The following is a 22429-nucleotide window of genomic DNA, read 5'->3' as shown; positions in this document are numbered from 1 at the left end:
GACATGTTCACATTCTTGATATCAGATCTTCCTCGCCCCTAACTGAGACTTAATATAGATCCACTAGAATCCTCCAACTACAACTACTTTGTGCTCGTACCAGATTTCAATCAAGGTTTGATTGCAATGCAGTACTTTTCATGGGGGGAAAATCTCCCACTTTAATAACATCCTCTGACCTTAAAGTGCTTTCAATGCGCATCTTCATATAGAAGATATCTGGCACATAACCACATACGTTTATCAATATCTTTCTCTATCTTCATACCTCTTTTGTCAGCTTTTCTTCTCCCCAGCAGAGTTAAACACGCTAATTCTCTTTCACCTCCATGAAATGGCTTTCAGATGTATGTATCTGTCTGGTGTCTGTGGCTTAGCAGAATGACTATTCAGCGAGCAGGGGATGGGGTCTATTGTGATCGGCTTGTCCCCTGTACAGCAGCTGTCTGCTAAGGGCTGTCTGTGATGGCTGTCTGCAGGATTGCCCACCAATGCTTTGAGTGATTTTCTCTCTTTCACTCTGCCCAGGGCGCTGCATGTGTTGGAGGCATTGATCGGCCCTGAATTGGATTGTGGCGGGCCTGATTACTGATGTCAGTGTGAGTCGGGTCACGTGGGACCGCTGGAGCTCCTCGTGCCAAGCACGGGCCAGCTCGCAGCAACGGAGGAGGAGGGGGTGGGTGGATAGATGAGGGGGGGTGGTTGGGTTGTTCGCTGCAATTGCATTTATCAGTCTTAGTTACACAGAATGTGAGTATGCCCACACATACTGTACACTTAAGTGACGCACAAACAAACTGACAAACATAATCTCTATTCCTATAGCGGTATAACAGTCGGCGTTCATGATTGGCATTAAATAGAGTGTGGGAGCATGTTAGACTATAAAAGGGCTTTAGCACATCATACCAGTAAATTACCACTTTCCGTGCTGTAATGTCATATTTATGAGTGTTTGCTTTGAGCGTTAGTGAGGGCGACTGATTGAATGTTTGGACACTGTTTTGTATTTTTTGCCATGTGACGCTACTGAAACAAAGATTCTTTAGCGCAAGGTTACACTCTATGACTTTGTGTGTGTGTTTGCATTTAAGTGTGTGTAAGTTTGGAAGTGATTCTCCGCGCATCATTTGTTTACGCCTGGAATAGTGGCCATCATCTTTTCCACTAAGAGAACAATAGCCATTTTTTCCCCCTTTGCTCAGGAGACAATGAAGTGCTTTCCCGCCTCGTGCGCGACAGGCCAATAAAAAACGTAATTGGATCTGTCAATCAACCATTGCTGCAGCGCGGGGGTGGGCTGGCAGGTGGGTGGCGGAGGTGGGAAGGGTAGCCGGACAACAGGAGTAGTGCAGAGGAAGAAGGAAAGGGAGATGGAGAGCTGTGCCACACACACAGTTCCCTCTCTGCACACTGCCTGAAGGCACGGTTACAGAGGTGTACAGTCGTTGTGTTTTGTTGTTTGTTTGTACCAGGGCCGGGGGGGGCTGATGATCTGTCTTTGTTTGTAGGTATTAGTGGGTCGGTGATGTGGCTTTGATGCGACTACACAGGAGAGCCGGGGCTGCCAGAGCCTCTGAAGGTCACAGTGGATGTACTAGTGCTGATGTGTCTGTCTGTGCTTTGTATGAGTTCAGGCCATCAGACGTAGTGTTTTTTTTATACCAGGGAAAGGTTCTGTTATTAGTCAGGAGAGCCAGGATGCTTTAGTAGTATTTTTCACGGTACAACACACACTGAACATCACCTTGTCAAATTAAATCATCAACATTTTCGTGCTTACCTTAGCCTAGGTGCATGGATTATATGTATTTGCTGCCAGATAAGCAGCCAGCGTGCCCGTACACTTGCGCACACACATGTTTATTGTATGCATTTGTGTTGCTCTACGTTTTAATGAAAACTACTTAAATTAAGAGCCCATTTGCAGCCTCTCTGACAGAGGCTTGAAGTGCACATTCAGATATTCTGTTTGTCTGGCTCCCACTCTGAGCTCTACCTCGGCTTTTACGAGATGGTTTTCTCGTGTTTTTGGTGACATTCTTTTTCCATTATTAGCCGAGCAGGAGATTGTTAAAGAGGATAGCCGCTCTTCCTTGCTTTATGGTCTCAAGCACACTGTAATACCATACCATGTTTCCTTTTATGAATAGACAAAGGGTGTTTTAAACATAGATACGAGTGATGCATTGAATACAGTGCAGGACTTCAGACCACCGTGGCAGTTGAAAGGACTTGTTGAGGAAACTACAGTATTCACAGTCACTGGGGGTTTCAACGCACACAAGTCAACTTTCTAATTCCTTAAAAACTAGAAAAAAGGTTACTAGTCTGCTGGAAGCACTGTACCTTAAATCAAGACAAGAATATATCCCTGCCCCCATGTTCTTGCAAAAATGCTAAGAAACAAAAACTGGATTCTAATTTTGAGAAATTAAGAGGGCTGTCTGTTTTCTAGGTGCTCTACTTAAGGAGTAGCACTGTAGGAATAAACTTCATTTAATAGTTAATATTTGTTTCTTTTTCATATGTGTTGCCTTTCCCTTTTTATAAATACAGCAAAAATGCAGTGTAAACTAACCCAGCAAAATTTGTTGCTGGAGAACAAAACATAAAGTCCAAGGGCGTACTGGCACCAATAAAATGACACATCTTGCTAAAATAATCTGGTGGTATAGTATTCTAAAATTATTTTCTTCAACCTGGAGAATACTTGAGAATCTTAAAGCATGAGGGACAGTGTTAAGTATATGTTGGCTTTTTTAAGTGCTCTTCTACGGTGTTAAGAGCCTGTAACATAAAATAGAGTTCAGCAGGTTTAACTGTGTCATTTAAGTTGTAGACATTCTGCAGTGCTTTTTTGCCTACGAGCACGGTTAAATTCAGCTTGACATTATCAAGGTTTGTATTGTAACAGTTAGCCATACAGGGCCGGTGTCTCGCCTGATCAGTTAACAATATGTGTCTGCCCCATGTGCATGCCTGCTTAATTTTCGTTTTGTTATGAGAAACAGTCCCTATGCTCTGGGCTTCTAAAGTACGTAATTACACTGAGAGATTCCCTGTGGGGGATTAAAACAAATGACACAGAAAACACAGCCCTTTCCCATCGCCACTCACTCAGGCCTTGCCTCCATTCTTAAGCCTTTTGCCTGTGACGCCTACATACCCATGAATACGCAAGCAGACACAATAAAACACACTGACAGCTCATGAAAATTAGTGGGGTTGAGGGGCGAAGAGTCCGGAAATGATGGGGCGGGATCACGATTTATGGACACGGTAAAACTGGTTTAGCATTAGGATCTAAACAAAACATATGGTATTCATACAGTTTGTAAGAACCGAAGCAGAAAAGGCATCTGTCCTGCCAGTTTAGCAGTGAAAGGCTGCAGGGAGCATTACTCATCATTACAATCTCTGCTGGCAGCCTATTTTCATCACATTACAGTGGTATAATGAAGCGTAGCGCACTAGCGTCCTCAGGTTCTCTGAGTAGTTCACCATTAGCACCAGCCGAGAGCATTCATCCAAGTATCTTTATTGAACTTTTTGCAGTTAGTTTATTGTATAATGAATTAATTGCTGCACAACAATAGGTGGAATCTTGGCACAGTAGCAGCTTTGACAGTCATGACGGATTTGATGTGACTTTCTCTTATTGAGAAGTAGAGCTCCCTGCATTTGATGGCAATTGCCACTTCAGCAAGTATTATATTTAAAGACTTTCATTCAGTGCTGGAATCAGGCCACTAACTTTGTCTGCTCTTCTTCTCTGTGTTTTTTTTCCAGGAACAAGGCAAAGTAGGTGTGACATTCAACATTGGGACAGTGGACATCAGTGTTAAGGAGACAACCACAGAGATAAATGATGGCAAATACCATTTGGTCCGATTCACCAGGAACGGGGGCAACGCCACCTTACAGGTGGACAACTGGCCTGTCAATGAACACTTTCCCACAGGTACTGCCACTCGTATTCCTTTTTCTGATGAAACTCTGCAAGAGTTAGAGTAAAATTGTAGTTTTAAAACCACGGGACACCACCTATTTGTTGAAGCAGAGGGCACCACCAATAATTCCAAAGAGCTAATATAAATACATTCACTTTCTCCAGTTGTTCATAAGTCTGAGAAGACTAAGAGGCATGCAGTCGCAGTAGCTGGCACACACTATGCTCCTGTGGCAAACCATGCCTCTAAAAACTCTACTTGCGTGGCCTCACACCTGACTCCACAGGAGAGGAGAACACCAAGCTAGAATCTTTTGTCTTGCAAGAGGCATTAACTGTGCAACATCTGGCTAGTTCATTTCAGGAAAGGGATTTAAAGGCACAGAGAGGCATTTGGTCGCTGGGCAAGCAAGGAGAGGATAGAGACAGAAACCAAGGGTGGCCTGTTGGCCAGATAAAGCTGCTGCCTGGCTGTATCTCTCATTCCCAGGTCAGCAGAAGCAGCACAGCAGCAGAATACAAATAGGGTCATCAAACAGTACCCGCTCCATTTGGAGGCTCAGACACTCCCTTCATTTGGCACAGATATGTGCCGCTTAGCTAGCAAGGTGAGAGAGTGAGAGAAAGGGTGAGAGACAGAAGGAAGGAAGGATGGAAAATATCCTCTCATGCTTCTACTTAACAGACCATTAAATGAAGTTGGCTCTCCTTGTCCTTGATATCTGTGTCTCCATGCCAGCCAGCTTAGGAGAGGCCACCTTTGTTTCCTTGTTCCCTATTACCCACTCTTCAATAATCACTTAGTCATACAGAGCAGACACACAGCGAAGCAACATGGGCACAAAGTGGCAGTTGAGGCAAGGAGAAGTTGGAATGACAAAAGATAATATGAAACTTCATTAATCTCTGAGGTAAAATAGCAGCAAGACATAACCATACGTAGAATAAATAGACAATGCTGCATATTAAATAGTGTTACGTTGACAGATGTGGAGCTAATGTGAACACAAATGTGTCCACAAATACAGTGCATCACTAGGTGCACTAGCCAAAATAGTTTGTTTTTTTTACCAAACAAAATGTGCAAAATGCTGATGCTACCCAATTGTAAGGAGCAAACAAATAGGAGTTGATCCCTTTCACTTCTCAGCCCTATGTCTCAGCAGCCCTACAGCGTGCTCCTAGTTGCATGCCTTCACCAAGGACAGGGCAGCATCCTCTCCTGGTGTGACCTGGCACGCTGTTTTGGTTTGGTTCAATGCCAGCGCAGGTGATGTTTATCTCTTCTGTCTCTGGCTTTCTTTTGCCGTTGGCCGTCTTTCGCTTTTCGTTGAACAGATAAAGTTAGACGGGTTTCATAACTGCGTTTCAGCCACACTAATACCAGAAAATACTGAGAAACATGTGGCACACAACACACACCCGAGAGACGTCTCCGTCACGTACGCATTCACACTCACATGCGCAAACGCTCTTTGAAGGAATTTAACTAATCAGACAGATGTGACTCGATTATTGCACAGAGGTAGTTTTCGTCATACCTCTTTAGATCATGGGCCTTTATTACACAAGAATTCAACTATTCCCCATCTTTAATGGCCAGTAATTTCAGATAACAGTCGAACCCGTTCCACCTTTTTAATTCACTCAAAATGCCTTCTGCATCAGCGTTCGGTGTTTGTTTTCTCAAGCTTCTGTCAATACTTCTGTCAATATCCATGATCCAAAGCCAGGGTCTATTCAGAAATCACTTCTAAATGGCCATTGGGTTTGTGTCTCAGTTTAAGCAATGCACAACAGAAACTCTGGCTTTTTAGCTTTGGATTCCTTCCAGGTGATCCCATTGAGGTTTGTTCCCTTTCTGTCCGCCTGCCATTGTCTTGGAATGGAGTTGAGGTCGGAGGATCGAATGCGTGGTAATTTCTTTTTCTCTTCTGCTCAGGTAATTTGCAGGACACTTAGTGATAGTAATTCAACGATGATTGATTTTTTTTTTCACCCTCCTTCCCTTGTAAAGGCATTGTCATCTCATGAGTAATTACATGTTAGGGTGCAGACTCATCGACTGCTTTCTCACACTCCGAATGCTTAACTTGCAGGCAGCAGCCGCCACAAAGCTCTCAGGTCGTTCAATAAACAGTTACCGGATCCGTGCATGCCCTCTCTTCCTGGTAGGGAATAGGTGAAAACAAAGGTGTTGGTGGATTGCTTGTCATTCAAAGCTGCTTGTAAAAAAGCCTGGGGCGTGGAAATTGGACATCTCAACAGCAGTGTTTAAAAAGTTGGCCCACCAACGCATAGAGGAGTAAGGATCTGCTTTAAATGGCAGCAAGACCTTTTAACACCATGACCTCCTTTGCAATGCTGGGTCACACACATTTGCTTTGTGTTAGGGATAACTAGTTTTGTTTAGCATTCCCAACAGTTAAAGTTGATTACCGACATCTGGGAATGTGTCGACATCACTAAAAATGTGTCCGATGGGGCAAGAAGCACATGCAGTCAGACGAACATATAAGTTTTAAACCAAACTCCAGGTTAGCGAAAATTATTTTGAAAAGAAAAGAACGGTAAAAATAAAACTATCACCCAAACTGCCCATCACAATTACAAGAACAACTACGGTACTTGACTAGACACAAGTCAAACAATTGAAAAGATAACATAACTATCTAACCATCTAACATCGCTTAAGATGTTATCTCAGTCAGGAGCAAGGGGCAAGTGACACAAACAAGGTGTTTAATAGGCGCCGTTTTAAGAATGGCGACCGAAGTTGCAATAAACCAGGACTATCCTTTAACCTTTTAGTTTTTATTTTCTGTTTTGCCTTTATTGACGGTTCGGGAAGTACAGATGGTCAGAAACAAAGGAAAGAGGGAAAGGTCCTATGCTAATGATGTCATGCACACTAATCCCACAAGAAATCTGCTTAAATGTCTTTTTTTGTAAATTAATATTTAAACTACACACAATTTACCGAGAGTGATTGTCACAAACAGATTTACAAGGTAAAAACTGTTCATTTTAATGCTCGGACTATTGAGAAAAAAGACAGAGAAGGACTTTTTCCATTCTTTTATGCAGCAATATAGCCACACTGATCCCATACAGAAGCATTTCCGTCAGGCTTTTAGCAGCTTACACGTGTTTTGTGTGTGTTTGTGTGTGGGCGTTGAGTGTATGTGTGTGCTGACTGCTTTGTCTCTTCCTTTCTCTAATTATCCCCCCACCCTCTAACAGCGCCCTCTCAGATCTCCATTCTTTTTTTGTCCTGAAATTCTTTTTAATCCGCATTTCTCATCCTTTTCCATTCGGTGTTCATCAGGGCTGTGCATCTCCCCTACAACTGTGTGTACTTTTGTGTCAACCCACATTACTGCAGGGTCTTGTCTTTGTTTAGTGAGAGGGTTCCAACGTCCTTATATAACACTCCGCATCCCTGTACTCTTTGATTTTGGAATACATGATCATTTTTGGGTGAGTTTGAATCCTTGAATCAAAGAATTATTGGACCGAGCAAGGCTGAAATTGTGCATCACACTTTGCCAGAGCTGGCTGAGGTTCATGCGTTGTCTCAGATGAATGACCATTGGCCTAACTACTCTGCTTGGGCCTCTGGGAAAGTGTGTGTGCGTTCCATCATTTGTGCTGGGTACAAGAGGGGTTGGTCTTAACGAGAATGGCCTTGTGTTCATTTTCAGACACACAAAGACCTTTATCCATGCACCGATGCACACAATGTTACGACTCCTACAACCTGAAACAGACACAATGAGTAGCACCGTTTCAAAATATCTGCCAATCTTTGTCTTGAAATACAGACAAAACAATTCCTCGGGAGCAAGATAAATCCCCACGCGTCCTCGGGGCCAAACATGATTAGCCCTATCTGAGACACAATCTCTGTCGTTCTCAGAACTCAGACTAAGCTGAGTGTAGAAGCCGCCAGTCTAATTCATCCTTTCAGCACCATAAATTTCAGAGCGACCTGATAAATGATGAATTTATGCACGGGCTTTGTCTGACGTCTGAGAGAGGAGGACGGAGGGAAAGCAAGCTGGAGAAACAGAGGGACATTGGTGAACAGAAAAGAAATGCAGCCACTGAGTGAATACAGAAGCATTTAATGGAGTAGATGACAGGAATAAGCTGACAAAAAGGAGAAAGAGCTGACATATATATGGGTAGAGAAGAAGAGAAAGGGAATAAAGAGTGAAAGTAGATAAATGATACCAGGATTGTGGCTGTCGCTGAAGAGGCCTGAATCAGCCAAGAAGAGCAAGGAGGGCTGATTGCACTGGAGAGAGACAGGGAGAAAGAGAATAGCAAAGGGCAGATGAAGGAGCAGAGGATAGCCAGATAGATGGTGGGCTGTAGAGAAAGAGAGAATAGAAAGAAACTTGGGTAGATGAATGAAGAGCCAGAGATAGAGTAAGGAGAGACAGAGATGAAAGTCAGGTGTAGATTGGAAAGGATGTGGGTGGTGCAGGATATTCATAACCAGGGGCTGCAACAGCTAGCTCTGGAGTTGAGCTGTGGAATGATGATTTTTGGACAGGGCCGCAGTACATCAAATGTACTCATCATCCCCAAATGGAGAGAATGCCAGGAGCCTGTCACAGTAGCCATTTTCACAGTTTTGATGCGCTCTCAGCACTGGCCCTGTGATGGAACCCCAGTGAGATTAGTCTGGCAAGCAAACTGAATAGAAGGAAGCGACCAAGCAGCAGATGACTGTCGCCGTGCCAGTGTTTGTGTTGACTGAAAAGCTGCCACCAAAGAGGAAACATTTAGACATTGTTCTGGCTGGGAGAAAAAATGTTGAATGACTGCATTAGGGCTAAAAAAGACACACACACAAACTGTTTTAAGCACAAAAACAGCAGGAAGTTATAAAAATATAGGTCTTTTACAGGGTAAAAAATGTTTGCATCCAGCCACTTAGCTGTGCATGCAGTAAAATGTGAAATGACGTATTTTGAAATACGTTGTTACAGAATAAGTAAGAGGTTGTCCAGTAATGTTTTGCACAAGTACATGTTTATTAGAAAAATAGTCCTGAGTGAGCAGATATGTGATGTTGTCAATGGTGCAGAGTAGGACTAATGAGGAATAATATATTTTGTGTGTGATTGCCGTCTCAACTACATGTACGAATAGAGATGAAAGCCCCTGAAAATTTGGTTTTAAGTTGAAATATTCACAACTAAATAAGCAACAATCAAAGAGCACACTGCTTGATTAGGACTTTGTGGGTGTGGTTTTGTCAGATCAAAATAAGCAAGCATTTTGGTTTAGGTATTGCTAAATCCTGGTGCACAAAACTACATGACTGAGCTTTCTCCAGCTTAACCTTGCAAAAACAGAAATATCTCGCGAGTACCATTTCATAAAACCTTTAAGACAACCTTAATATGGTTGATTCACATAGATTTGCATGAATATTTCTTGCGGCAAAATATTAAGAAAAGGAAAGTAGGATGTCTCTGCCTGAGTTTCAAAACAAAACCATTAAAGAAAACAACAAAAGTTTACATACAAAACACTCAAATTGCTGTTATTATTATTTTTGTTCGTGCATAGGGATCTAGGTTGAACAACATGTGTGACCAAAAAAACGTAATATAGATTTTAGATTACACTAGAATGGGCTCTCTGGCAGTGACAAAACATAAAACACATGATGGTGCTAAACTGCACTTTCCCCTTTGCAGTACTGAAAGGTTGATGAAAAATGTGTGAGGAAATATCTGTCCACTCCGCTCTGGGATAAAAAACCTTGAAGGCAGAGTGATTTTATAATAAACAATAGTGCTTTTATTGGCAAGGTCATCCATTCTGGAGTCACCTTTTGAAATTGAACATCAAATTGATAAACTAGAGAGATTTTTCTCATTAGTTGGACAATTAGCTCGTGGTGTATTCATTACAAGAGGACTGTCACCTCATTAATCAAATAGAACAATGTAAGAGCTATACCTGAGACCATGCTTTTAGCAATGCACGGCGAGCTTATACGGGATTTCACTCCAGCCATGGGACAATTTGTGAATGAGCAGTAGTGTAAGTGCTTCATGCCCTCCCTCCCTTGTTATTTCTGCCCCAATCCTCAACCTACTCTCCCAAACCCCTAACCTCGCCGTCTGTCCCCTGGTTTCACATGCAACCATCATGCCTCCCTCTGTGGCCCTTGTCCAAAGGAGAGTGTATTTGGCTGCCACCTGAAACCTGCTTGAGATCAAAGGAATGGGGAGGGAGTCCTGCTAGTAACTGATTAACCTGCTGGCACGCTGCAGACACAGTCCTTTAGCTCCTTCAGCTCCCTCGCAGCCATATCCACACTCCTTCCCAGCTGGCTGTAAACTGAGCACTTGGCTGGTTTTTCCTCTGAATGCAGAAGGTAGGAAAGAACGATAGAAAGATAGAATTGAGAGGAGGAGGAAAGAAGCTTATGGTTTACCTAACTACTTTGGTGCGTAAGTGGTTTGATGAATGGTTTAATGTAATTGCGGTGTGTTCACTCCTCATGTACGACCGGAATCAGCAGGTGAGAACAGCGGCAGCAAATAACTGAACCAAGAAAGAACATGAAATAAGATGTTCTAAAAGATTTATGGGTACAAGGACGAGCATGATATCGTAGCCAGACTCCCTATGGTCATGTTCTTAGTTAGGCAGATCCCTATGAGTGTGTGTGCATGATGTCAATAGATAAATCACCTGAGAGAATTCTAGCAGCCAAACGTGACACCTTTCCAGAAGGTCTTTTCTCACAATTATGAAGCCTTGCCCTTTCACTTGTGTTAAAAACAATGGCGTACTGGTGCCTTTTTTTTCTCCAAATACCTTCCCACCTGGGTACTGAATGACATCATGGTGTCATTCATAGTTCTATACAGGCTTCACACTCTTTTGTCATACCACAAAGTGTTTGAAGACAGATCTGAACGTCTCAATTCTCAGTGTCGACAGCCTAGTGGCGCTTTTCAGAGGGAATGCCTCTGTGACTGTCAGACAAAGTATTGCATCCTTTGCGCATACACAAAGAGAACTCGTACCATGCCAGAAATAATACTAAGCAAACCCACGGCCTATTAACTTTAATTCCCATATACGTGGAATGCGGTCTTAGAAGATGAGAATGTGGCATCTTTGGTGTAGCGGTTTTTTTTACCCAAAAGACCTCTCACCATGTCAGTAATGATCTCATTTGTATGCATTGTCCTCCTCAAATCTGTGTCATTGTGGGACTTCCCTCACAGTCGGTCTGCTGTACTAATACATAATTACCACTTCCTCCTCCATCATTGACCTCCCTACCAGCACAGCTCCTTCCTATCAGACAGGCTGAGTAAAGTGGAGGCAGAGAGGTGTGGACCCAAAATGCAGACACTTGAGGATACAGTTCAAAGAGGATTTATTTAATGAGAACTCAAAAACAGGCTTACTTGGAGCACAGCAAGCAAAAGTCCAAACCAAGGAAGAATCCAAAAGTAACATTAATCCAGAACAAGGCAGAGTAATCCAAAACATGGGGAAACAGGAAACCACGGGAAACAGGGCACAGGGCAAAACACTCAACACACGATAATGACACCACACTCAAATCCAAGGTCATGACATAACACCCCCCCCCCCCCCCCCCCCCCTCCTTCGAGACACCAAGAGATACCAGACATCCCTAAAAAGTCCAAGACCAGCCAGGGTGGGCGAGGGGAGGACAGGAAGAGGGCCAGAGTCCAGGGCTGAAAAAAAACAAACAAAAAAACCAAACTGAGTCTCTAAGTCCATTTTTGGAAAGGGCAGGACAGAGAACAGTGCAGGGCAGAGAGGGAACAGGGGACCTCAGGCGGGTGGCCCAAAGGCAGGGCAGAGAGGGAACAGGGGACCTCAGGCGGGTGGCCCAAAGGCAGGGCAGAGAGGGAACAGGGGACCTCAGGCGGGTGGCCCGATGGCAGGGCAGAGAGGGAACAGGGGACCTCAGGCGGGTGGCCTGATGGCAGGGCAGAGAGGGAACAGGGGACCTCAGGCGGGTGGCCTGATGGCAGGGCAGAGAGGGAACAGGGGACCTCAGGCGGGTGGCCCGATGGCAGGGCAGAGAGGGAACAGGGGACCTCAGGCGGGTGGCCTGATGGCAGGGCAGAGAGGGAACACGGGACCTCAGGGAAACAGAACAGTTCGGGAGGTCGACCCGGAGCTCGGCCAGGCAGACAACTGAGTGCAATATATACAGGGGCACACCAGACACACACAAAAAGGCAGGGCAATTAAACACAGGTGAAACGCATTGGGAATCAAGGTAGACGGGAAACAAAGCTAGACAATCACCAAAATTACAAAATAAAACAGGAAGTAAAGCTACAGACACAAGGATAGAAGTAACTAAATATAACAGAAAACAAGGAAGCAATGCTCAACGAACAAAACCTGAACAAGAACACAGAGGCAGTGGGTAAACAGAAATGGACATTTAACAAAATAACAGAAAAACACCACACTCAAATCCAAGGTCATGGCCTTCCAAATAAGCTACTAAGGCAAATCATCCCTTGGCCCTTGAAATGTAAAAGCAGGTGGTGTCCAGTGGGGAAATTAGTGCACATTAATTACCCTCAATTTGCTTCTGAGAAAGGCAGTAAATGCATGTCTACCTTTTTAACCACTTGCTATCTCTTCTTTTGTCTTTATTATGTAATATGCTGAATTCTCTGTGTTTTTTACCTATTCTTTCAGGTTTTTTATGCAGGTTGTCCTTTCCATGACTGCTATGGTTATGTGTTGTGCTTTAAATCCATGGATATTTTGTTAAATATAGGTGTGGAGTGTGCTATATAAATATGAATTTATAACATTTAAACTAAAGCTAGTTGAAAAAAAATGATCATAAAGCTTTTATAAATATTTCTAAACAAAGATAAAACTCATTATAAACTACTGTATAAATGTATGATGTCTGTTGCTGTTGCCAACTGTTTCAAGCTGTTTGTTAAACTTTCAAACTTTAAAGGCAACAGCGACATTGAGCGCTATCAAATGGCAAATAAGAAAATCCCGTTCAAATATACCCGGCCAGTAGAAGATTGGCTTCAAGAGAAAGGTAAATCTTTATCAAACTTCTAAAATGTTTATCTTTTTCTTTTCTGTCATTTCATCGGCTTGTTCCCTTTCAGCCTCTGAGAATGAATAACCATCCCTTAAACCCTTTAAAAAAACAAGTAAACCAAAGCGTTTTTTGTTACTTTTTATTCTTTCCTTTGCTTTTATTTTTCTTTTCTTTCCCCTTTTTCTCGTTGTCATCTTTTAATTTTTTGTTGAATCATGGTGTCCAGTTAAAGGGACTGGGAAGATATTATAAACAGTGCAACAATAAGATTTATTTTTATTATTCCTAATCTTTTTTCACCAAAATTAACTAGTAGAAGCCATTATCTATGCAGCAACAGTAGGCTGATTGTTTTGAGAGGAGAATTAGCTCCTTTGGCTCAAATCCGCTGCAATCTTTGAGAGCAAATTAATCAGTGGGCAGATCCCCCTGAAAACTTTCCAAACAGCAGGTGCTTTCCCCGGCTGTGATTTATATGATTGTAGTTCTGCACATCACACATGATAAAATCCTCACTTGTTTAGTGATGGAGAGCTAATTGGAGCTTTTTTGATGACAAAGTGTCCCAGTGGGCCTGCTAAGGTGCACTGCGCCCTGATAGAGTTGTGCTTTTCAATCACTGAGATGATCAAGTCAGCACCTTGTTTATGTTTAAAACATTTGCGGGGATTAAAAAAAAGTCTATGTTTTTTTGGTGCATAATAAATTTTCTTACTCAATAATATAATGATAAACTGCATTTAAAGTTCATTGCACATAAACAACTTAACCTGATTATAAAGTCCCTTTAACAATCGCTAAAACACAGACAGGTCTGAAAAATCCCATTACTGCTGCATGCATGACTCCACACATGCTATTTCATTTTCGCTTCTGTGATATGAACTGTCATTTCCCTGTCATTCCATGCCCGCTGTTTTATGTATTATAATTGTGCGAATCCCACAAATATAAAAAGCTTGCAATGCTATGTGTCTGTAAACTATACAAATTAGATTTTTAATTATGAAACCTGCATTGTGAATGTTTGGTGTATTTTCATTTCATAATTAATGCATGAGCAGTGTGTTTTGACAATGATATTAAGGCTTTGCCTAATGAAATTCACCATGACATGTTGTGAGTGTGTATTGCTCACACTTCATATCATAATATGCCAAAGCCTTCATAAATATGTATTAATCATTTTACCACATGTTACCAGTCCACTGTTTTGTCCAGCAAATATTAAGAGGGCCTGTGGAAGATGTTCCAGCTCATTTTTCAAATCTTTTTTTCACACCTGCATGTGTTCATCCCTTACAATGTTGCTATAGCTGCATTGTGTCTATTATTTTCAGCATTAGCTGAATTAGTCTCTTTTTCTTCCAAAGGGAAAGATAACAGTCCATATAGCTGCAGTCTTTTATAATGAACATAAAGTTGGGGTTGTTCAGATACTGTAGTTACATATTTTTCAGTGTAAAAGCATGTCATTACACTTTTAACCATTTTAACTCCATCCACACTTATTTTATCAAGCAGTAAATTAATAGTGTTAAAAGAAGTTTTCTGTTATTGCACCTACAGTATCTTTCAGTGAAGGGGTTGTTCCTCTTATAGGCGATACATGTCAAAATTAGAGCTTTTCATGACCACTTTATGTGTATGTTAGCTCAGATTTTTTTCATGAACCTGTTAACCCCTCTCTGCCCTCCTTCCTGCCCCAGGCCGGCAGCTGACAATCTTCAACACCCAGGCCACTATCTCCATCGGCGGAAATGACCGGAAGCGACCCTACCAGGGCCAGCTCTCCGGCCTCTACTACAATGGCCTTAAAGTCCTCAACATGGCCGCCGAAGGCCACGTCAACATCAAGGTGAATGGCAGCGTGCGGCTGGTGGGTGACGTGCCGGCCAGCAGGGGTGCGGCACGCACCACCACCTCCGTGCCACCGGAGATGTCCACCACCTTTATTGAGACCACCACCACACTCTCCACCACGACCACCCGCAAACAGCGCTCAACACCCACTATTCAGGTAAGGTTAATCGCTGATGGGAGGAGAGATGTTTATGCTTCTTCTGAATGTGTGTGCGGTTAGTCATTGTGTGTTCCAACTCTACGTTGGACACCAGACATTTCCAGCTTTAAATTCTGACCTCTATGTGCTCTCATGTTTGAAAAAACAAACAGGGAATACACTTGCATGCACTTGAGATGGTTAAGAACTACAGTACACATACTAACTGTGTTAATGATTCACTTCCTTTATATCCCATTTGTTTAATCTGTGCAATAAACATTGTGTAAAAGCGACAGATCACCGATTTATAGGGAGTTATGTGCTCAACAAATTTTTGGTTTGGGCCAATAACTTCTATTAAGTCACTGCGCCAAAAATATCCCATACATAACTCCCTGTAGAAGATAAGTGAAATGACGTTTTGACTTTAAAGTCTGCAGATTAAACAAATATATAACGTGTTTATAAGTGAGCCTTAGAGCTGCTAGTGTGCTAAGCTAAGCTGGCTGTTGGCTCCAGCTTCATATTTACTGTCCAGACGTGAATCTTCTTTTCTAACTCTCGACAAGAAAGCAAATAAGAGTATTTCCCAAATTGTCTAACTATTCCCTTAAGCCGATTGTTTACCATTCAGAGGGAAGTGTAGTGTGGCGTGCAATTGCATTTGTCCTTGTTGGAGATATGGGTACCCACTTTCCCGAGTTCTGTGGAAGTCTGTCTGTGGGTTAAACATTTTGTTTTCTCGATAATCAGGTTTAAAAATGTGACAAAGGCAAATGTCAAACAACAAAAGTCCTCTTGTCTCTACTCCACTATTTCATGTGTTTTTGTGACTTTCCATGCGTGGGTGGATTGTAGCAGCACTGCTTGTTTCCCTGCTTGATCAGTCAAGGTCAGGATACTGTATTTCTCATTCTGTCGAGGATTGAAGCGCTGCTGTTCATTGAGGTGTGCAAAGCCAGCCTTGCCACTGCTCCCTTTCTCTACATTTCTCTCCTTTTCTCTGTCTCTCTCTTTTTGTCTCTGTCCGTCTCTATTTGTCACTCACCCAATCCAGCCTAACGGAGGCCTTTCTCCAATACGTCCTGAGTCCAAGCCAATGAATGTCACCGCTGTGCCAAGAAAGTAATCACGGCGAGCAGTCCTTTGACACCCAGAGGACAAATTCGGCCATTCGTTGTTCATATTAAAGCAATAACTCTCCCTCGGGGGTGAGACAGGGTTTGGAAAGCGGTTGGTTGGTGGACGACAGACAGGGAAACACTGTTATCAGGTTTTTCACCTCAACAGCAGATTGCCTCATGCGCAGTGATGATGGCCCTTCATGTCAGCGCTGACACTTGTATGTCTCTATCAGTGCAAGTGTGGTGGGAGCCAGAGAGCTATTAGAAAGCCACTAAATATCCTGTGATGTGGAGAGAGCTGACAAAGAAGGGCCCAGTGTCAAGCCTCCCTGTGCGGGGTTTGAAGGTTTGGATCAAAAGAAAAGCAGTCCATATCCGTTCTGTCTATGTGTAGCATCAGTAATCTGCGGTGATGACTGAGCTGAGATACATTACACCACCGTCTCCAGCACCATCAACAAGGTCACATCAGAAAAGAAAAAACGTGGCATCGCTGAGAAAATGGCATTTTGTGTCATAGGCTATTAATATCAAAGGAAGTCAATACAGTTCTGCATGCTGTTACAGAGCTTTTATATCAAAGTACTCTCCTTTTCAAGGTGAAATGATGAAGCTATGCCTTTTTTTGTCAATACCCAGGTTGCAGCGGTTAGATGTCTTGCGATGCACTTTGGTAACTTAACAATAAAAATGTAGTTTTTTGCTCTCTCTAACTTTTTACTTTACTTTTGTATTCCTTCTGCAAGTGTGCCTTGTTCATTCTTCTTCCACAGCCTCCCATGGCAGTGTCTGCTTTGATTCACACCGCTGTGTCACAGAATTTCATTTGCCAAGGCCTTTAATTTTACAGTTCCCTTGTTGGCTGTCAAATACCGTGGTGTGAGAGGTAAGGAGAGGACCTGTACCAGTTTGGCAGGTTTCTCCGCCCCTCAGGGTAGTATAGAGGAGTTGAGGGAGTTGAGCCATCATTAGTGATGTACTGCCGTGCTGTAAGAGAGCTATAGGCATCTGACACCGTGCTGGACTCAAGCTTGTGTGCAAGCGTTTTAGGGGTAAGGGGTGTGTGCCCGCATGTAGGCTGAAATGCGTGTTTAGGTATCTTCTCGTTAGATATCTATTTTCGGTCCACTTCACCAACACAAGCTGTTTCTTTTTCAGAGGTGAGAAGTGACGAATCCCCCGGCCTCTTGGGATCCACAGAATGAGATACAGGGGTGGGAAGTGGAGAGAACCAATCTCACGCTTAATTAATGATAGCTCCGCAGGGACATACCGACACTACAGACACGTTTCATTTCCTTTCACTCTCTCTGTCACTGTGTTACTTGGCCACTCTGTGGGTCAGGTGATTCACTTGGGGACCAAAGACTTGTTTCTTTAAATCGTCTTTTTTTTAAAGTAAAAATCTGATTTTAGAAACACATTTGTTACACTACAAACCAAATAAAGTTTGCACTGTAATTGAATGTATTATAATATAATAATAATAATCCTTATTTGTAGAGCACTTTTCAAAAACAAGTTACAAAGTGCTTTAACAAGTGTAACAAGTGTATTAGCAGATCATACGCATTTTCTACACATTTTTCTAACCCCTTTTTACTACACCGTGTATATTCTAAGCTGCTTTCATAAAAGAGGACGGATAGAAAACTTGTTTACTGTAAACATCTGTCTTCTTGCAACACTAAACGCAACAACATTTGGCTATGCAAGGACATAAAATGATAGTCAAGGTAGGCAGGTAAAATGTTTATTTTGTATATTTTTGATAAGTAAAATGGAAAATAATAAGCCTACTAGTGTTGCACAGCTTTTGAAACACACATGCTAGCTACTTTCATCTTTGTTGAAAGTGTACTCAGGTACATGCACAAGGACAAGGTGGAATTGGAAAGCTTGAAGTTTATAATAAGTATGTTGAAAACTATAACGTAATTGCATCGGTTCAAGCAGCTCAGCCATAATCAGTTACATTTTTCAGCCCCTAAACACTTCGTTTTGAGAGATTTTCAGTTGGCAATGGTTTGTTAGCAAAACAGATAATTGTGTGATTTTCTTTTCTTTCTGAGAGGATAAATATATAGAAATTCACTATAACAGCAATTTTAATGAGTTTTTGCCACATGTTATGCATTTCTTCATAAATATTATAAATGGTCTGAGACCTGGCATTAGATATGTCAACGACCTGGCTCATTCTGAAGATCACACCCACCTCCCACTCACAATCTTGCTCTCAGAGCCTGCATATCTTCTGAAGATTGTTTCATCCATTTAGCAGTCTGAACATCTCTTTGATCGTGTGCCTCAGAGGGGGATGACTAATGCTAACCATGTTAGCTTTAGTTGCATGCCCATTCCCGCCCACTGTATATAGCTATGGTCAGGGATGGGCAAAGATAATATCAAAATATGTTTTAAAATAAGATACCAAACACCGTACTTTTAAGGTTATGTTATGCCACGCCATATATCAAAATAAACTACTGTATTTTTGTATTTCAGAAATACTAAAAATATTTTTCCAAGGTAGGCCTACCGTGAAATCACTTTGCAATACTTCTATTTATCTGCCTATTCAATCTATCCCTTCACCAGAACACTGGCTCAGTTCATAAAGTAGACAATGTTTGAAAGATACAGCTTTTCTGTCGATAATGATTCATGCAATAAATCTGACAGGCAACCAGTTAACAGATCAAATATTCAAGTATTTTCATACAAAATATGAAGCTATTTTGTATTTGAAATGTATATGAAATACACATACACATAAATACTGCCCATTCCTGGCCATGGTAATGCATGCACACAGAAATGCTAACGTAATGGGAAGACAATGTAGTTTTTACACTGTTGTATGTAAGATATACATATTCAACATCCGCTCTTTATCATGTAGAAGTAAAACTGAGAACTTCACCATGAACTAATCTCACACTGTCCAAAAAGCCCTTTACTCCATTCCATCATCATAAATATTAATTAGTTCTTTATTGACTTGGCAAGAAGAAGTAAACAATGTCTAGAAAAGAAGTAATTCAAAGGTCACCATATATAAACAAGAATAATGGAATAAATATTGTCCTGTTTTAAGCATGTTTACTTTAAGCAGAATTGTAGTTTCATACAGACCCCTGTCTGCTTTTATCAAGCAACGTGTTCTCTCCAAAAGAACAAACAGTTTGACATTTGCTTTGCTGGCTGTCTGAGCTCCAGTGTTCATACTATAAGTGGTTTGTATTGAAATTTAAATGGCTTGACAATTATTTTTGAAGTTACACAACACATAATTCAAATACTAGTAGCTTGCAGCATGAAAAGCCAGTAAGGAGAACTGCAGATAATCTCCCATTAAAGGGGACCTCCACCAATTTTTTATATCAAAATCTATCAAGAAGTCTTGTGGCATGCTACTGCATATGTGAAAGTAATATTAAGCCTTTCGTGGCTCCACAGTTGAACAAAATCTGAAAAATCAGTTGGGTCTACATGTCTACATGACTACATGTTTGAAAATTTAAAAAATCTGGGCGTATGGAGTCAGAAAGAAGTGAGCTTACCAGATCTCTTTAGCCCACTCCTCACCTCTGCTTGAGGCTTGTGGCTTGAAGCTACATTACACGCTACTTGCATAACATAGCTAAGTCTCTGAGAGTTAGACTGTCGAGATGCATTGTGGGTAAAGTAGGCACCAGGCTTTGACAAGGAGGAAAAATTAGTTAAATTAAAAAGATGTTATCAATATATCGATTTTGATGCACACATATGCATATCTGTGATCATTTACAATTGTGTCTAAGATGTAGAGGCTTGCAAAATGACTAACCAGTGTTCCCTACCTTTTTGCTTTGCTCCTGTTATCACCAGTCGTCAGACACCAGTGTTATTACCAGTCATCTCGTAACCCTTTCTGATTATCTTGTACTTTCTACTTTAAGTCTTTACTAGCAAGCCTAGAGGCCTAAACCTTTATCCATGCTGCTATATCTTTGCGTAGGAATGCTGATGTTGTATTGCAGAAGTTCCTCATTCCAAACCCCATTTTGCTTTTAACTTCTGTTGATTATCAACTCAGGTGCTAGAATTTTTTGTCTTGCATTTTCTCATTCTGGTAACATGTAATGTTTGGAAGCTCCTGATGAACACTTACGTCACTGGACTTCAGTTAGGAGGAACTGGGAAAAATCTCAATAAGCTGAAATAGGTACAGCTTGATAAGTGGCCACCTTGACCCTTCAGCTCTGCGGAATCCTGGTTAAACCAAAGAACAGATTTTATGCTTGCTGGTTTGATGTGGATAGTCATTTTGGGAATACTCATTTATGCAAGGTCTTTATCATGGGAGATCAACGTCTCTCGTTCTCAATTAACTCGCCCTGCTGGTCTAAGATGTTAGGGAACAATTAGGAAAGGAGGCTGCAATCTACAGTACCGTGGGGGAAAACCGCAAAGGGAGAGACACTGGAAGTGATTTGCATGGTTGCCGTGTTAAAGAAATTGCTCACGTCCATCATCTTCAACTGGCCTGGTGCTCAGGAGACAAGAAAATCAGAGGTAAATTGTTTGCAGCTTAATTAGGCTTTTTTTTCTTTGGAGAAATGGGAAATAATGCCATATCGATGCGCTCGGATACACAGTCCATGATGACAATAATTTTACGTTACAGCACAGATTCTTCTTTGGCACAGTGTGATTTCTGTATTTTCAGATTAATTTCAAGGTGTTATGATAGATAGTATGCGGTGGAGAGAGAGGGAAAGTTTAGAGAGACTGGAAAAGATGCAGCAAAGGTCATGAACCAGAATCATCCCGCACTGTTGCAAGATGATATTTTGCACACTAAGCTACCATGATCGCACTAAGCAACCATTTTTTTCCCCCGCACTGTTTGCCTCGACTCGCTTCTTTTACTCTGTCCGTCTAACGTACATCAGAGATGTTGCCTAACGCCTGGGGATATATGATAATCACTGATTTATTCTCTCTTCAAGAGGTGGTGAGGAAGGCGCTGGGCAGCATGCTGCGCGTCTCCACGTGGTTGTCTGCTAGATGATGCTTGATGAGTGTGTTCATCTGCTCGTGTGTGTGACCGCGCACAGGTGTGTGTGTGTGTGTCTGTGTGTGTGTGTGTGTGTGTGAGACAGCATGAGTGTGTGTAGGCGGATCTGCTTCTCTTCTCCATCTACTGTCTTGCGTCTTTTCCTTTCAGTTAGTTGGTCCCTGTGATCACCTTCCCTCACAACCATTGCCCAGACCTGCCAGTAATTGTGTAAAGGTCAAACTAGTTTGCAGGTATTCTTCGGGATGCTTCTTTTATCCCTTATTTTTTTCTCTCTTCTTCAGTATCTGTCTTTATACCTCTCTTTCTGGGTGCCCTGCAAAGCACCCTGGCTCCCAGTGAATTCTGGGAGATGAATGATGGAGGTCCGCAATTTGCTCAGTAGGTCCAATTAGGAGACAGAGGACTGATGGAGACCCTGCTGGTGTGTGTGTGGCTCATTAAAGGGATAGACACACACACACACACACATACATACATGCACACAGTTCTCAGATCTTCTAATCGTTTTCTCACATGTCTACATACATGGACAACCAAATGAAGTTACTCGCATATATTTGTGAGCACACATACACACGCACTCAGCCCTGTTGCAGCCTCATCCACTCACATAGCCTAAATACAGGAGCACAATATCAGAGGATTTTCAATGTGTGATGGGGGAATAGTCCTCCCCATCAACATGACAAACTCATTCCAGCACTGTCGTGGATTGTCTGTCTTGTCTGGAATGTGTATGCAACATTCGGTTGTAACTTTCTTTATGAATCTTTTATGTTATTTGGTCTGCAAGGGAATATGTACAAGGTGCTATTTCCATTAGACTTCTCTGTGTGAACGTGTTTGCAATTTCATGTCTGTAGGTCATGTGTTTGTTTCTTGGTGTGTGTTTGTGAGTGCGTGTGTGTTCAGGGCAGTTTGTCTCTCAGTGTGTGAGAACCAGCAGCTAGCTCTAGGGGTTTTCAACCACAGGGGGTTGTGTAATGGATGTCCCCCATGCCTCACAACACAGCTTATATAGATCCTCCGGGAATGCTTGTGTGTGTGTATACGTAAACCTGCTGTCTTGTCAGCCTCCACTGTCACGGCGGGGCACTCACACACCAAGGGGCAAGCAAACAACACTCATCAGTCAGAAACGCAAACAAACACACACACACACACACACACACAC

At 42.1% G+C, this 22429-nt stretch overlaps 1 protein-coding gene across 4 annotated transcripts in view; it reads left to right on the top strand.

Moving 5' to 3' along the window:
• The window catches only part of nrxn3b (neurexin 3b), a 297359-nt gene that overhangs the window by 245681 nt on the left and 29249 nt on the right, over nt 1-22429 (top strand). For 3 of the 4 annotated variants that reach the window (XM_046060480.1, XM_046060479.1, XM_046060483.1), the window contains 3 exons: nt 3793-3964; nt 12963-13052; nt 14768-15078. In XM_046060480.1, coding sequence (XP_045916436.1) covers nt 3793-3964; nt 12963-13052; nt 14768-15078 — 573 coding nt within the window. The remainder of the gene's footprint in view (nt 1-3792; nt 3965-12962; nt 13053-14767; nt 15079-22429) is intronic. The other variant, XM_046060482.1, reaches the window with a different exon arrangement.

The sequence above is a fragment of the Micropterus dolomieu genome, linkage group LG10, assembly GCF_021292245.1.
Source record: "Micropterus dolomieu isolate WLL.071019.BEF.003 ecotype Adirondacks linkage group LG10, ASM2129224v1, whole genome shotgun sequence".
NCBI lineage: Eukaryota > Metazoa > Chordata > Actinopteri > Centrarchiformes > Centrarchidae > Micropterus > Micropterus dolomieu.
Note: the sequence above shows the minus strand (reverse complement) of the source record. Positions and strands in the feature narration are given on the sequence as shown.